The 14,626-nt window shown below is 42.0% G+C and overlaps 1 protein-coding gene across 4 annotated transcripts in view; it reads left to right on the top strand.

Annotated features, from left to right (window-relative positions):
- Positions 1-14,626, top strand: part of tanc2b (tetratricopeptide repeat, ankyrin repeat and coiled-coil containing 2b) — a 90,765-nt gene that overhangs the window by 55,907 nt on the left and 20,232 nt on the right. For all 4 annotated transcript variants that reach the window (XM_077550374.1, XM_077550376.1, XM_077550375.1 and 1 more), the window contains 4 exons: positions 4,464-4,612; positions 8,839-9,022; positions 9,962-10,222; positions 13,560-13,691. In XM_077550374.1, the coding sequence (XP_077406500.1) occupies positions 4,464-4,612; positions 8,839-9,022; positions 9,962-10,222; positions 13,560-13,691 (726 nt within the window). The remainder of the gene's footprint in view (positions 1-4,463; positions 4,613-8,838; positions 9,023-9,961; positions 10,223-13,559; positions 13,692-14,626) is intronic.

The following is a 14,626-nucleotide window of genomic DNA, read 5'->3' on the forward strand; positions in this document are numbered from 1 at the left end:
CTGGTACCTTCATTTGAACCCCAACAAAGGGGGCTATGGGATGATTAGTAAAAAAGAAAAAAAAAACATCCTACGCAGTATCCACTTGATTCCCTGACGCCATTGGCTGGAAGACAAAGGACTGAGTCACGGCGACTTTTGCGGTTCACCATTTGTTTGGAATGTACGGAGTGGAAATTTTGGCTTTTGAGTAGCTGAAAGGATCCGCCCTCATCTGAAGTGTAGTAGATGTTCCGCATAGTCCGATAGCTCCTACTTGAAGGAAGGAGCTGTAAGAGGTGGTGACCAGGATTTGGAGGGTCTGAGACAAGAGTGGGTATATCATATCATGGCTTCCAGGGCCTTCACGTGTGAATGAAACTTTTGAGAAGATAGCATCAGAGGAATGTGATGTTCCTGATAATCTCCCACGCTGCTGCAATCTCGCTAGCGTGGGATGCAGTCCACCTCTAGGAAAAAGTGGATTAGTCGTGTTTTCCCGCCGTTCTTCACGCGTCCGACTCATTTGTCCTTCGGTGGCGGAGGTGTTTTTTTCCCCCGTTATTAATCCGCTTTTCCCGGAACGCACGGACACGCATTCCTAGCTGTGCGGTGAAAGATAGTTGCCACGGCAACCGTCTGTCTCCCCTTTTTTTGCGGCTCAGGAATCCAGCGGGTGGGGAGCGCGCGCGTGCACGCGCGTTCCCGAGATGTTTTCATACGCTCGCGTCGGGTCATTAGGGAGCCTGGAGGCGTCACAGTGATGAGACGACATCCGTTTGACATGCTCAGAAGTTCGCTCGCTGATTTTCGAAGCGTGTGCCTTTTAAGGAGTTTAAGATAGTGTTAAAAGTAAAAGCCACATAAAGTAAATTCCTACTATAATATCAGCTCATTAGTAAGCTAATTAGCTTGTTTGTTCATTGCAAGCACAGACGAGCAGTTTGACGCGACTAACAAACAACAATCTCAACCTTGCATATTTTTGGGTGTACTACAAGACTTGACTTGTTTTTTACTCTATTTTTTGGGGAAATGTTCATTGTTAACATGCACAATAAAAAATCAGGTGTTCTGTCTCAGGTGCTAAGTACAGTTTTTGTTATGATGATCGGGGGCGGAGCTAGGGCGTGACAACCAAGCAAGCAGCTACTCATTGGTGTCAACTTTTGGGGGGGGGGAGTGCCTAGCAACAAATAATAACTCACCATACTAAAGGTGAGTTTATTCATGTGTCCACACTGTTAATTATAATTGATTAACTCATTCACTGCCATTGACGACTGTAGACGTCAAAAATTCATTTGAACTATTTCTTAGTTTCACATTTTGTTAACAAGAGTATGAAAACCTAGCATAAAAAATATTGTACATTTAGAACAGTAATATAAAGTTTGTGGTTAATCCTGAGTTAACAAGTGAAGTCATGCGATTAATTACAATTTAAAAAATTTAATCGCCTGATGCCCCGAATTAAAAAAAAAAAAGAAGAATTTTTAATTGTAATTAATCGCATGACTTCAATAGTTAACTCACGATTAATCCCAAATTTTATATCTGTTCTAAGTGTACAATAAAAAAAAATCTAGGTTTTCATACTCTTCTTAACAAAAGTGGGGGAAAATGTGAAACTAATACAAATAGTTCAAATGAATTTTTGACGTCTATACCCGTCAATGGCAGTGAATGAGCTAAAAAGCAAATTTTCCATGATAATCTCCATTTTAAGTTAATATGAGACCGGTGTGATTACCTCCCCTAAGGATGTGAGATGTCTCAATGTCTCTCTTTGGTGCTAATCTGGCCCTGGCGGAGGTCTGCTTGATGTTTTCAAACCCCATTGACTTCCTGCGAGTTCTGTCAGCTAATGTTGATCTTAACGCTGATGATAACTTAAGCTGCTTACAATCTCTTATCTAGACTGACATGCATGATCCTATCACACAAGAAGTCGGACTTCATCTCCAGGCCGAAAAATGACAAAAGTTGACCGGCTTTGACATTGTTTTTCTAATGCGCTTGTGTGTTTGTGGATACAGCGAGGATGTCAATCTTGTTTTTGTGGTAACTAACCTACGTTGAAGTTATGGTTGCAACGTAAAAGCATATAAATGTCTTCACTTTTTTTTTTTTTTTTTACGCCATGCCAAAAATCCTAGCTTGGTACATAAATTGGTTCAGTTCACATTCAGTGCACTCAAGGAACAAAATTCAAAATGCTTATCTCTTGGGTAATAATAAAAACAAATTTAATGATATTTAAAAGGAAATGCACATCAAGCATTTGTCTTCTTGGGCATCGAACAATGCAGGCTAGTAGCAGTTTGAAAAGTGTGAATTACTATTGTTATAAAAACAGTAATAATGGCTTTCGGTATTGCTTTGACTTGAATGTCAAGGGAGAAAACTTTTATACAACAGTAACAATGCTTACTAGAAATTGAGTTGCACTGTGGTTGTTTATGAATTAGGCATGTGGCTAGAGTGCAGTTTCCAGTTTCTGTCCCTTATGTTCCATTTAATTGCCTCATTACATAATTGTTCCTGAATTTTTGTTTATTATCAGGTAATGACCATTTTGCCGCGACGGCCATCAAAAAAACACAAGATGGCGTATGTGGTACTCTGTGAAAAAACTTTGACCATCTGTTATCTAGACGGACAGGCGTGATCCTATCACATACATAAGTAAAAACACCCGTTTTGATTGTGTCTTTTTTTGAAAATGACTTTCTCAGGCTTCTGATTGGCTAAAAAGGGCTTGGATAAGTTATGCATTCGATGATGTTTTTTTTTACTACTCTTATATATTCCCTACATGTGTAGATTTGGTTAGTATTCTGTCTTGTGTCTTGTAACGGACGCTGCAATTACCTGTCGTTCCGGTCCGACCTGCCCCACTGGAAAACGACGACAACAGAAGAAGCGGCAGCGAGCGTCTCCGCTGTTTATTTAAGCTCGGACCGTCCCGCTCGCTCATCCAATTACAATCGCTGGGCTCGGGAACACTCCAGGGAGTAAAGGCAACCTGGAGGGGCGTGCGGCTGTTTAATGACCTAATATGATAGCATGCTAATAAGGAAGGCGGCTGGAAAATATCTACAGTAAGATGTTGTATTTTTTTTTCCAGTGGATATTCCTAATGTGTTGTTGTCTTTGCGGTCGTGTTAGCAGGATGATGTTAGCATTTAGCGGCAGCCATACGTTTGATGTTGCGAATTTGTGCATGTCAGCATTTAGCTCAAGCTGCGTGGCTAACTCGGTGTAGCATCACAGGACCGTCAGCATTGCATATCGTTGGGCTAAATTAAGATTGTGAGAGCAAATCAATTTTTTTTTCAACATTTAAAAGCGCAAATACAAAATGACAACACTCGCAAGGAGCTACTATAAACTGCAACTCACCAAGACATTTACATGCAGACAAAGCGACTCCAGCTTGTGATGTCACTCATAAGGCGGCGCCCCTTAAAGGCACACATCCAACCCATGGCTAATGCAGTATGTACTGTATTAAATAATTTGTAATAACTAATAACCAATATTAGTGCTTTTAAAAATCATAGTTTTTTTCTTTTCTTTTAGTTAATTGGACAATTAATCGGCTATTCTTTTAGTTAATCGGACAGTTAATCGGCTATCGGAATTGCAATCTTTAAGAAATCTTTATATTCTTTGCATTTTCCCCCCCATTGTGGTTGTACATTTTTGTAGTGCTATTTTTCTTTATTAAAATGTTAAAATTAAAATAAAATAAAAATTTAAAATAAGAAAAAATACATTAAAATAAAATAATAAAATAAAAATACATAAATAAAATAATTAATAAAATTAAAATGTGACAAATTGTTTTTGGTTGGCTAGAATGGTTTAATGACATTTAAAAATATATATATATTTAAAAAAGGAGGAACATTTTATTTGATATTTGGGTGAGGTTAGTTACAAGCTTGGTTACAGTTCAAATTCAACTTGTCAAGGTGCCATTGTTTACAGTACGTCAGGTGGTCATGTTGATGTTCTCAGCACACGGATGTCAGCATTTACAGTAGGTCAAAGCTCCCCGCGCTCAGTTGTTGTTTTAGGTAGTTTTTTTTTTTTAAGGTGGAGCTTTTCTTTTCCCTCGTCGCGGCAAAGAGCCTGTGCAAACAGGCCGGAGGGGCGTCGCCTCGCCCGCTTTGTCTAGCGTCGTCTAACAGGTGAGCGGCGTATCTTGTTACGTGTTGTCGCAGAAGAGGAGCGGCTGTCAGCGAGCAGGCAGGAGTGACGTTAGCTTCTCTCGCAAAAGGCTCGTGAATGAAGGCACTTTGGACTTTGTTCAAGACGTCCGGGCAGGGAGCGCGGGATGTGGCCGAGATGCGTTCAGGTGGCCGGGACGCCTCGTAGATGTCGCAGCTGCTGCTAGTTTTTTTTTCTTTTTTCCCCACCTAAAAACACTCCTCTTCACTTCTCCCTCTCTTCTCTCCATCCCGCCGCCTCTGCAGGGGAGTCGAGCCAGGAGCTGGGCCCCCCTCCCACGGTGGATGAGGCCGCCAACACATTGATGACGCGCCTGGGCTTCCTTCTGGGAGACAAAGCGAGCGAGGGGCCGGCCGGTCCCCACTACAGCATGGAGGAGCCCGAGGCCAGACAGGTGAGAAGAAGTGGCTCTTATTTTGAAAGTCGTACAGGCAGGATGCAAAAACATCATTCAAATCAGCAGTTGAATTGAGGTTATTGTTGGATGTTTTGCGGGACTTCACGTGCTGTTGTTTACATGGCTGAGCTAACTCACCCTTTGGAATTAGTAAACATTTGAAATGATAACTATATTTTGCATAATAACTATTTATCTTATGAGTTATTTAAAAAAAAAAAAACTCTAGCATAATCTCTGTGAAATGTGAATTTTCTGGTTTATGACCCATTTCCACAAATCCAATATACATGTTACATAACATGTTTAGTTCTCTTCATGCCATTTTCTTATAATATTATTACTGTATGTTTGTATACAGTACAATAGATAATGTTGCTTTTTCTGGGATGCTGGAACGCATTTGTGACTGTGTAGTCAATGACAAGGACCCAGATGCAGAATCGTGAACAAAAGTTTATTGAGCCCAAACAAAAAAGCAACTTGTCAGGGAAAAACTCTTCTTGCGAAAGGTTAAAAACACAAAAATTTGACATACTTGGCCATTAAATTTGATTATATTTTGACAAAAGTTCTAATATTACGAGAATAAAGTTGTATTTTTTGAATTTCAACTGTTAAAATATGACTTTATCCCCTCATTAAAACTTTGATTTATTATCTTAATATTCCAGTTTTATCCATGAAAAATACAACATAACGTGACTTTGTGTTTCGAAAATAGGCAACTATTTAATTCTTACGGCATTTTGGGGTCCACATAATAGTTGCTTAATTGCTTTATTTTATATTATATTGTATTTCTTTTATTTTTTATATATTTTTTATATTATTATATTAATTGCTTTAGGATTATGATGAGGGGATCTTTATTGAGAAATCATTTAAAAGGATCCCACACCCTAAAAGTTTGCAAACCTCTGAATAATGACTTATTCTTTGATCCTCACTTGTATGATGTCACATTTCCTGCAAGTACAAGCAGCAATTATTGTGTTTGATTTCATAATTGCACTCAATAGTTGCATGCTCTCTCTGACTAGGTCATAGTAACCTGTGGCCAAAGAATACAATAAGCCATTATTGCGCAACTAAATTAGGCTTATTCTACAAAACCTGTTTCTTAAATCACATTTTGCACAAGTACATGTGAAAACTAGGGTTGTGCCCAAAAATTGATTTTCATAAAAATCGCGATTACCAGAATCGATTTTAAATGATTTTTATATATTCAATATTTATTTTATACTGTCTTGCCCTTTGTGTGTGCCTTTATTGGGAGCACTGTTCACGTTGTACACGATTTGGCCACTTAGGGGCAGTGTAGTTCCGCTCGTTCTGATACACTGTTAAGTTATAGCCACAACGAAGCAAAAAGTCATGATCAAGTTATTTCAATAAAAGTCGTTTTTTTTTTGCAGTGTAGGATGTTAAGATGCTTCTCTGTATACATTCCTGAAGCGTTTTGTATGAATAGTCGTTCTTCGAGTAGCTCGCTAATTAGCATTAGCGAGTCAGACTGGAGTAGATAATGACAATTCTTTGCATATCTATAAAAATCATTGGTCAAATCATCAATCAGAAATCATTGGTCAATCAAATATTTTTTAATCTAAAATCGTTCTGAATCGATAATCGATTCTGAATCGAATCACAGACCCCAAAATCGGAATCGAAACGCGAGACAGTCAAAGATTCCCAGCCCTAGTGAAAACGGTGGCATTTAACCTCAAAGCACCACTTGATAGTCGAGCAGGAGGTGTTTTATGTTATTTATGTGACCAAAGGAATATAATTAAGGCTTATTCTCGGAACCCTGATTTTTTTCGAGTTCCAAAATTTCAAAAGTCCTCCTGATAATTGAATGTGTGGCTAAAAAGAATACTGTGTACTACGAAACCTTAACTCACTTCATAGCTGTGCATGATGTGTTGTTGTCATCTTTGTGGCTAAGTAGACTCATATTTACTCATATTTGAGGCTTATTCTCCGAGCACCACTTGTTTCGTTTCACATTTTGCTCAGGTACATGTGGAAATGCTGCTTGAAGTGAGCGTTGCTGTAACGGCGGGGGTGTAGAAAGCGAGAGAGCTTGATTCAAGCGCCTCTTTTTTAAGAGACGTGACTCACGCCGGCCGCCTGCTGCACACCGTGTAACGCTCGTCTTGTTTCGCTTACCTGCCCCAAAGTGCAATGCAAACGTGTTGAGGACACTGTTTTGCTTTGCAAAAAGCAAGATGCACATGAAGCTGCTGCGCTATGAAATGATTTGTGGTATCGGATCTCAGCGTGATGAACATTTAGCTGTGGCTAGTCGTCAATGCAGTGATATAAAACTGCTAACATAGTGAGCGTACACAGTGAACTCAAAGCTCCACAATTGCCACAAAACAGTTAACATAGCACACCAGCATGTTATGCTATCATGCTAAAATAGCTAAAGGCGTATCATCTTGTATGATTTGGCCCATGTTGGCATATCAAGTCAAATTAAACAGCTAGCAGGGTACATATGACATACAGTATTTTGCTTGTGTTGTATTGTTGTGGGTGGATTAGCATTTTTGCTCAAAGCTACACTGCTGTGATGACACCATCACATTTACAGAACTGGTAGCATAGCTTATCAATTTGCTATTATGCTACAAACAAAACAAAAAAGTCACATTAGAAACTATAACGTCATTCAACTGTATTGGCATTGCGATTTGGTGCACTTGTTAGCAGCTAACAGTTAGCTTATTGCTAGCTTATTTAGGTCACAATTTGTCATTGGAACTGGTACATGATGCACAATGTAATCAATAGTACAGTGAACCGCCACATATTTGCAGTCCACGACTCACAAATTCAGCGATTCATGTTTTTCTTCTTTGAACTTATCATCAGCGATTTACTGTTTTTGATTTTACTACATGTCTGACATGTTTTGTTCTCACAAATTGATGGCGAGAAAGACAGAAAAGCCATGCTAATTGCTAAGCTATCCTATGATAGAATGTACAATACCATAATTATGTGCTTGGGTTATCAACTACACTTTTGTCATGTGTATGGCTCTAACTGTGTTAAAGCGGAGGGTATAGAACTAAGAACAACAAAATAGCAGGTAATAATAATAATAATAATAAGTGACTTATTCACTACACTACCTAGCTAACAGGACCGAATCCGGAAATGATTGTTATGGTGTTCGTCAGTCGGAAGGAGTGGCCTATAAGCTTTAAAGTATTATTGTAGTTTAATATATTAAATATTGGTCTGTTTTCATTATGGAGTCATAGCTTTTGTGTTTGAAAGTGTCCCACCGAAAATGTTTTTTGACAAGAAAATACTGTTTGCTGCTATACACAGTGCGAATTTAAAAAATCAAACTTTTTGATTATATACAAAAGAAAACCAATTGTTTGTTCCTTATAATGTCGTATTTTTTATTGTTTAATAAAAACCTTGATTTTGGTCTCTGGGAATAACCTGCAAAAAAAAATGTGCCTCGTAATTAAGAAGTTGCTCCTCAAATTAACCGGGGAGGGGGGAGACTTATTTCAAGTCTTGGTACAGTACAGTTTTTTATGGAAAACCTTCAGAGTCAATTTTATTGCCGTTGTCGGTGAAAGTTACATTTACAACTTCTTTTTTTTTTGTTCGATAAACAATAGACATCAGGTGCACTGGTGCAGGTGTGAATTTTTAAACCCAGAAGTTGCTGAGCATTTTTACTCGGTAGTAGCTTGTGCGGCTATATGTTATGTACAACTACCACGAATGTTGTTACGCAGCCAGGGTAGATGTAGCCTTGAGCACCACTTCACCTTTCCTCTCCTCTCAACAAAGACCTCCACACACTTCACATACACGTGCATGAATGTTTTATGCCCGGGTGCGTTTGTGAGGGCTCGCAGCAGCAGCAGCCGGTTTTTCTTTATATTTTTTGCTCCCCTGTGGTGCGCGGTCTGCTAACCTGAGCTGACACACTGGGGACGACTCACTGCAGGGAGACAAACAATGAGTCTCTTCACTATGTTGTGTGTGTGAGGTGCGTCAGAGAAGTTCCAGGACCGGTGTCACAAATGATATTTTTCAAATCTGAACGACAAGTTATACCCTCATGGAGTGTTGGGCATGTTCGCACCCTTTTCTGCCTCACTTTCATGCATTCCTGGAAAAATATTCTTCTGGGTTTCTTCGGGTTTATTAATGCATGTGTGTGTTTGTCTTCCCAGGGCCAGAACCAGCGCATCAGTCCGTGCTCCACGCTGACCAGCAGTACCGCGTCGCCCCCCGCGGGCAGCCCCTGCTCCACCCTGCCCACCGCCATGTCGGGCCAGGTGGGCGCCAGGGAGTGCGCCTACGGCTCCGTCACCAGTCCCACCTCCACGCTGGAGAGCCGCGACAGCGGAATCATCGGTGAGGGCGCCTCCAAATGTCCCGAAAAGACTGAAGTAGGATTTGAGGTTATAAAGTAGGGTTTCAAGCCTGGGTTAAGGTTTCAAGTTAAGATTGGGGTTTTCAAGACTGGATTTCAAGTTGGTTTTAAATTAGTAATGGAAGGTTTGGAAGAGTTTCAAGTTAAGGGTTTTCACATATAGGTTAGGTTTTTAAATTAAATTTAGGTTTTAAATTAGGGTTTCAAGCCACGGTTTAAAATTTAATTTAGGCTAGAGTTTTAAACCAGGATTTCCAGCTTGGGTTAAAGTTTCAGATTTGGGTTCCAAGACAGGGCTATAGTGTTTGAAATTGGGATTAGGGTTTCAAGACCAGATGAGGGTTTCAAGTTGGTTGTTGAGCCTGGTTTAAGTTTTCTTGTAAGGGTTTCATGTCATGGTTGGTCTTTAAAGTTAGGGTTTCAAATTAAGGGTAAGATTTCAAATGTAGGTTGCAAATGAGGGTTTCAGGATAGGGTTCGGGTTTCAAGGTAGGATTTTAAACTGGTTTTAGATTTTAAAGTCTGAGTTTTCAAATTATGGTTTTGTGTTGGTTAGGGTTTCAAGTTAGGGTTTTGAATTAGGATTATATTTACAAATTAGGTTTTGAAGAAAGGTTTAGGATTTCAAGATTTGGTTTTAAACAAGCTATTAGGGTTTCAAGTTTCTGTTGTTAACCGGGTTTGGGGTTTGTAGGTTTCATCCTTTGGTTAGGGTCTCAAGTTAGGGTTTTAAAATTTGGTTTTGAGTTACAATTACGGTTACATAATTAATAGGTTTTCAAAAAAGGGTTATGGTTTCAAACCTGGGTTAGGATTTCATGTCAAGTTTGAAGTCATGTTGTCAAGACAAGGTAATAGTCTTAAATTAGGGTGCGTATTTTTCAAGTATGGTTTCCAACGAGCAACATTTGTCTCCGCAGCCACTCTGACCAGCTACTCTGAGAACCTGGAGCGCGGCGGCGGCAAGCACGGCAGCGGCACGGAGGGCTCGCGCGGCAACCTGAAGCTGTGGCAGTCCCAGAAATCAGGCATGGACTCCTTCCTGTACCGCGTGGACGAGAACATGACGGCGTCCACGTACAGCCTCAACAAGATCCCCGAGAACAGCCTGGAGAGCATGTCCTCGCACTCGGCCCACTCCATCCCCCTGTACCTCATGCCCCGACCCAATTCTGTGGCTGGTGAGTCCCACCCTCCCCCCCCCCCCCACCAGAACCCCGCCCTGACAGAAATATGCTTACTCAGCTTTTTGAAGCACTCGCAGCAGTGACATATTTCAGCACCCAACCTTTTTGCTCCCTTTTTTTCCTGCTTGCGTTCTTCCTTGGTCATGCCCTTATTTAGTCATAAGGTTTTCATTCTGGATTAGGGTTTTAATCTTGGGTTGGGGTTTTAATGGTGACGCAGGTGTCCTTCGTAAAGCCGCGTAAAAGATGCATGATGGGAAAATCGTGAAGACCTGAAACAGCACAATTGCGAAATCCCTCCTTCTCGCTTTTCCCCACCGCAAAGAGCCGTCACGACGGCAGCTTCCGATTGGCCGCTCTGGCGCGGGCGGCGGTGCATCAAAAGCCTCGGGCGTTAACGGCTTCTATCCCCCCCGAGTGAGGAAGCCACGCTTTCATGTGCGAGGGGGGAGGAAGGCTGCAAGTGAGGCGGGAGGCTCCTCTGTTACCTCATGCAGGCACAATATTGAGCTACCATCAGGATGAGGAATGCCGATCAGTATCCGCCAATAAATGCCTCGCCTCCATTATTCATCACGTCAAGTCGTCGGGATAGTCGGGGCAAGCTTGCAGCCGCCATTTTTAACATTCATGCACAATTATATTGGCACCTCTTCAAACAATGTGACAATCACTATCCTTCTTTCCTTGCTTTTGTTCCTTCCTTGCTTCCTTCCTTACTTCCTAATATTCATCTGCCATCCCTTCCTTCCTTCCTTCCTAGCATTTGTCTCTTTTTTCTTCTCTATTCCCTCCCCTTCCCTCATTTCTTCCTGCCTTCCTTGCTAACTTCTTAGTATTCCTTTCCCTTCCTCTCTCCTTTCATGCCTTCATTCCTCCCTTTATTCCTTCCCATAGTTGTCTATCTTCCTCTCTTGTCTCTTTCTTCCCTTCCTAACTTCCTTCCTTCCTTCCTTTCATTTGTTCCTTCCAACTTAATGGTTTATTTTTTCCTCCTCTTTCCTTCTTAACATCCTCCTTTCCTACGCATCTACCTAGCTAGCCTCTACGTGCTTCCAACAGTTTCCCCCTTTTCACCCAATATTTTTTTATTTCCTTCGTAACATGATTCATTCCTTTCACCCCACTGGTTTAAACTTTCTTCTCCTCTTCCTAACATTGTCCCGTCCTTTCACCGGTTTTAACTTTTACTCTTCCTACCCAAAGCTTGCTTCTTCTTAGCTTCCTAATCTCTTACTTTCCACCAGTTAAACCGTTTTTCCACCGTTTTCCTTCTTCCTCTTTTTCCCGCCGCCAGTGTGGCTCATGCAGACTTATCCCGTTGGCACAGCAGCAAGCGGACGTGATGCGAACAGACTGCTGCATTGCAGATAGACAAGATGAGCACACAGATTGGAGTCCTCGCATTGGAAATTGAGAAAATGGAGCCTTTTCAGCTCAGTGGCCCTGAGTCATTCCTCCTTGGTTTAGCAGCAGATTAATGTCTCCTCTTGCTCTTGTCAGAGACTAAGTTATAGACCCCCCCGCAACACACCCCAACCCCTTCAGGGCCAAGCCTTTCAATGTTCTCATTTGCCATTTTACTTCCACTTTGGGAAACCCGTGCCGATCATGTTTTAGCCCCTCAGAAGTACGCTTGATTTGTCAGCAGATGCCTGATGACCACAGGAAAGATCAGGCTGGGCAGAGGGGCTTTCACGAGGGGTCAGTGGGATGCACTTGCAAGATTACCACACCATGCTAACATGCTATTCTGAGGGTATAATCGCACTTTATTCACAATCGGAATATGAGACAATTAAGGTCTGGTTCACTTTGGCAGCGTTGGAAGTTAATATCTAATCTGTTTATGAAGTCGTTTGAACTCAGAATGGCCTTTCATTGTTCGTCTGCCGAGTTGTTGTGCGAGTACAATGATAGCGGCTTGATAGTTGCGGCATGGAGATGTTAGATTAAATCTAATCTGAAGTGGATCGGCAGGCTTTAAAGGCACGACGGCTCTCACTTGATCGTTTTTAAAAAGAAATTGTCTCCACGCTTGTACAACACTAATCCATCCTTTCAGTAAAAAAAACCTGCTTGGTGGTCTCCCTTTTCTCCATTTTATGCTAGCGTCCCTTCATCCCCGCCGACACTCGTTGTCGGGAATCATCTTTGCCCTCGTTTGTCTGGTTTTTGGGCTGTGAAGGTCTATCGCGTCGGCGGCGGCGGCGATCTAATCTCATTGCATATTGGCTGCGAAACAATCAGCAGCCAGCGCCGGGCTTCATGAATAAGACATTCATCTGTGCGGCTAATTAATCCTGAGAGATCTGCCGAGTGACAGACGCCGAGAGGAGGGAATTCTACAGGGCGGGGGATCGCATCCGCCGAGGCTTCCTCTGGAGTCCATCTTGTTGCAAGCGCTTACTGGCCACTTGAAATTATCGCAGCCGCTATGGAAAGCTAATTGAGTATTTATTTGATATCCTTGAGACAAGACCACATCCCCTAATCTAAACCCCGCATGACATGACTCATGAAAAAGCCTAAGGACCCAAGCTCCAAACTGAACAGGAAGTCAGCCATTTTGGTTTGAAGCAGCCAATTCTAGGGAATTTGCCCAAATGAGCTACAACAGATGGGCAACTCTAATTTGCCAAGCCTCTTGCCTACGAGGTGCAATGTGGGCGGAGAATGGTGTCAAAAGTTTGATGATCATTTGGAACATTTGCCATGATAAAGGTAGTGTGAGGGCCCAGTCATCACCACTTGCTTTCATTTTAATTAACGCTCGACATCTCTTTTACCGATCAATGCCGAACTGTTTGATTGACACATGAAAAGTGAAACAGGAAGTCAACCATGTTGTTTTGAAGCAACCACATTGGGTGAATTCTTGTGCCTGTACTTCTTTTCCGCGGGCAGCTTTAATGTTTATGATTGCGGCAACTGGTACTGAGAGCTGTTTATGATATTATGAGCATATCATATCGCTAATAAAAATATTAGAACCGGGTCTCAGCATGCTGCAGCAACTTGTTACAGTAGAGTGGCACTCTGTAAAGCACAGACCTCTTCCAAGCCAAGGGCGAATTTTGTCTTCCAGATTCATGAATTATTTACTTACAAATTAAGGAACATGACCTAAAGTAACTCATATTTTATTGTTATTACCTCTGAAAGTGATACTTCGTACATTTACCGGTACTGCTATAAAACTGAATGTTATTACTTTTTGGGAAGGCAAACCAAAAAAAATAATGTTGCACTTAATATTATCATGATTGTACAATTTTTATACTTGGTAGTCATAATATATATATATATATTTATTTGATTTTTTTTACAGCCACCAGTTCGGCCCACCTGGAGGACCTGGCCTACCTTGACGAGCAGAGACACACCCCCTTGCGCACCTCGCTGCGCATGCCCAGACAGAGCACCACCTGCGGGCCTGCACGCTCAGGGCAGGACCTGAGAGGTGGGTGTGCACACACGACACGCGTATGCTAATTGTGGCTGAAAATCCGACCAATCACAGTCAGGTCAGACCGTGACATGCATCAAGGCGGGAGTTAATGAACTGTCAGGCAGCCATTTTGAAAGTTGAGGGTTGAGTCATCCATGGCTTTAATAATGGAGCCATTCCGTTATGGTCCCAACATCCTCCTCTTCCTCTATGCATCCTTCGTCTTGCTTTTCCTCTTTCTTACATCTTCCTCTTCCTTGTTCACCGCTTTCCTACCTTAGCTCATCTTCTTCCTACCATCCATCATTTCTCGTTCTTCCCTTCCTCCTCTTCCTTGCAAATTCCTTTTTCCATCCTCCTTTGACTTCCTTGCATCCTTCCCTGCTTCTTTTCCCTCCCTGCCTCCTCCTTTTCATTCCCTGCATCCTTCTCTTCCTTCCTTACATCCTTTCCCTTCTTTTTGTTCTCATCCTCCTTCCTCGCATCTTCCCCGTCCTTCCTCGCGTCCTCCTCTTCCTCCCGCTCGAGACCGCTCAGCCACCGTGAGTCATCGTCACCTGGTGAATAATTCAAACGTCTGGCAGCCGTCTGGCCACCGAGCTTTCCGTGGTTGCGGGCGATGGAGAATGCGGGGGATGTGGGCAAGTGTAGCTCAATGTCACCCTAGGGTGGCAAAAGGTGCGTTTGGGAAGTGTTTGGATGATGAAGCATCCATCTTTCCGTAAACAACTCCCCGCGCCCTCATTGACAACATGGCCGCCGTCTTTTCCGGGAGTAGCTGACACCATGGAACAGTAAATTTTGCAAAACTCGAGTCCAGTCTTGAACACCTAGTTAGAAGGCCTATCCCAGGCTTGGAACCCTAATTTGAAAGTCTTACCCTGGCTAGAAACCGGTAAACTGGTTTAAAGACCTCATTTGAAACCATAATTCGAGGATGTAAACAT

Source organism: Vanacampus margaritifer, chromosome 18 (genome assembly GCF_051991255.1).
Source record: "Vanacampus margaritifer isolate UIUO_Vmar chromosome 18, RoL_Vmar_1.0, whole genome shotgun sequence".
NCBI classification, from domain to species: Eukaryota; Metazoa; Chordata; class Actinopteri; order Syngnathiformes; family Syngnathidae; genus Vanacampus; species Vanacampus margaritifer.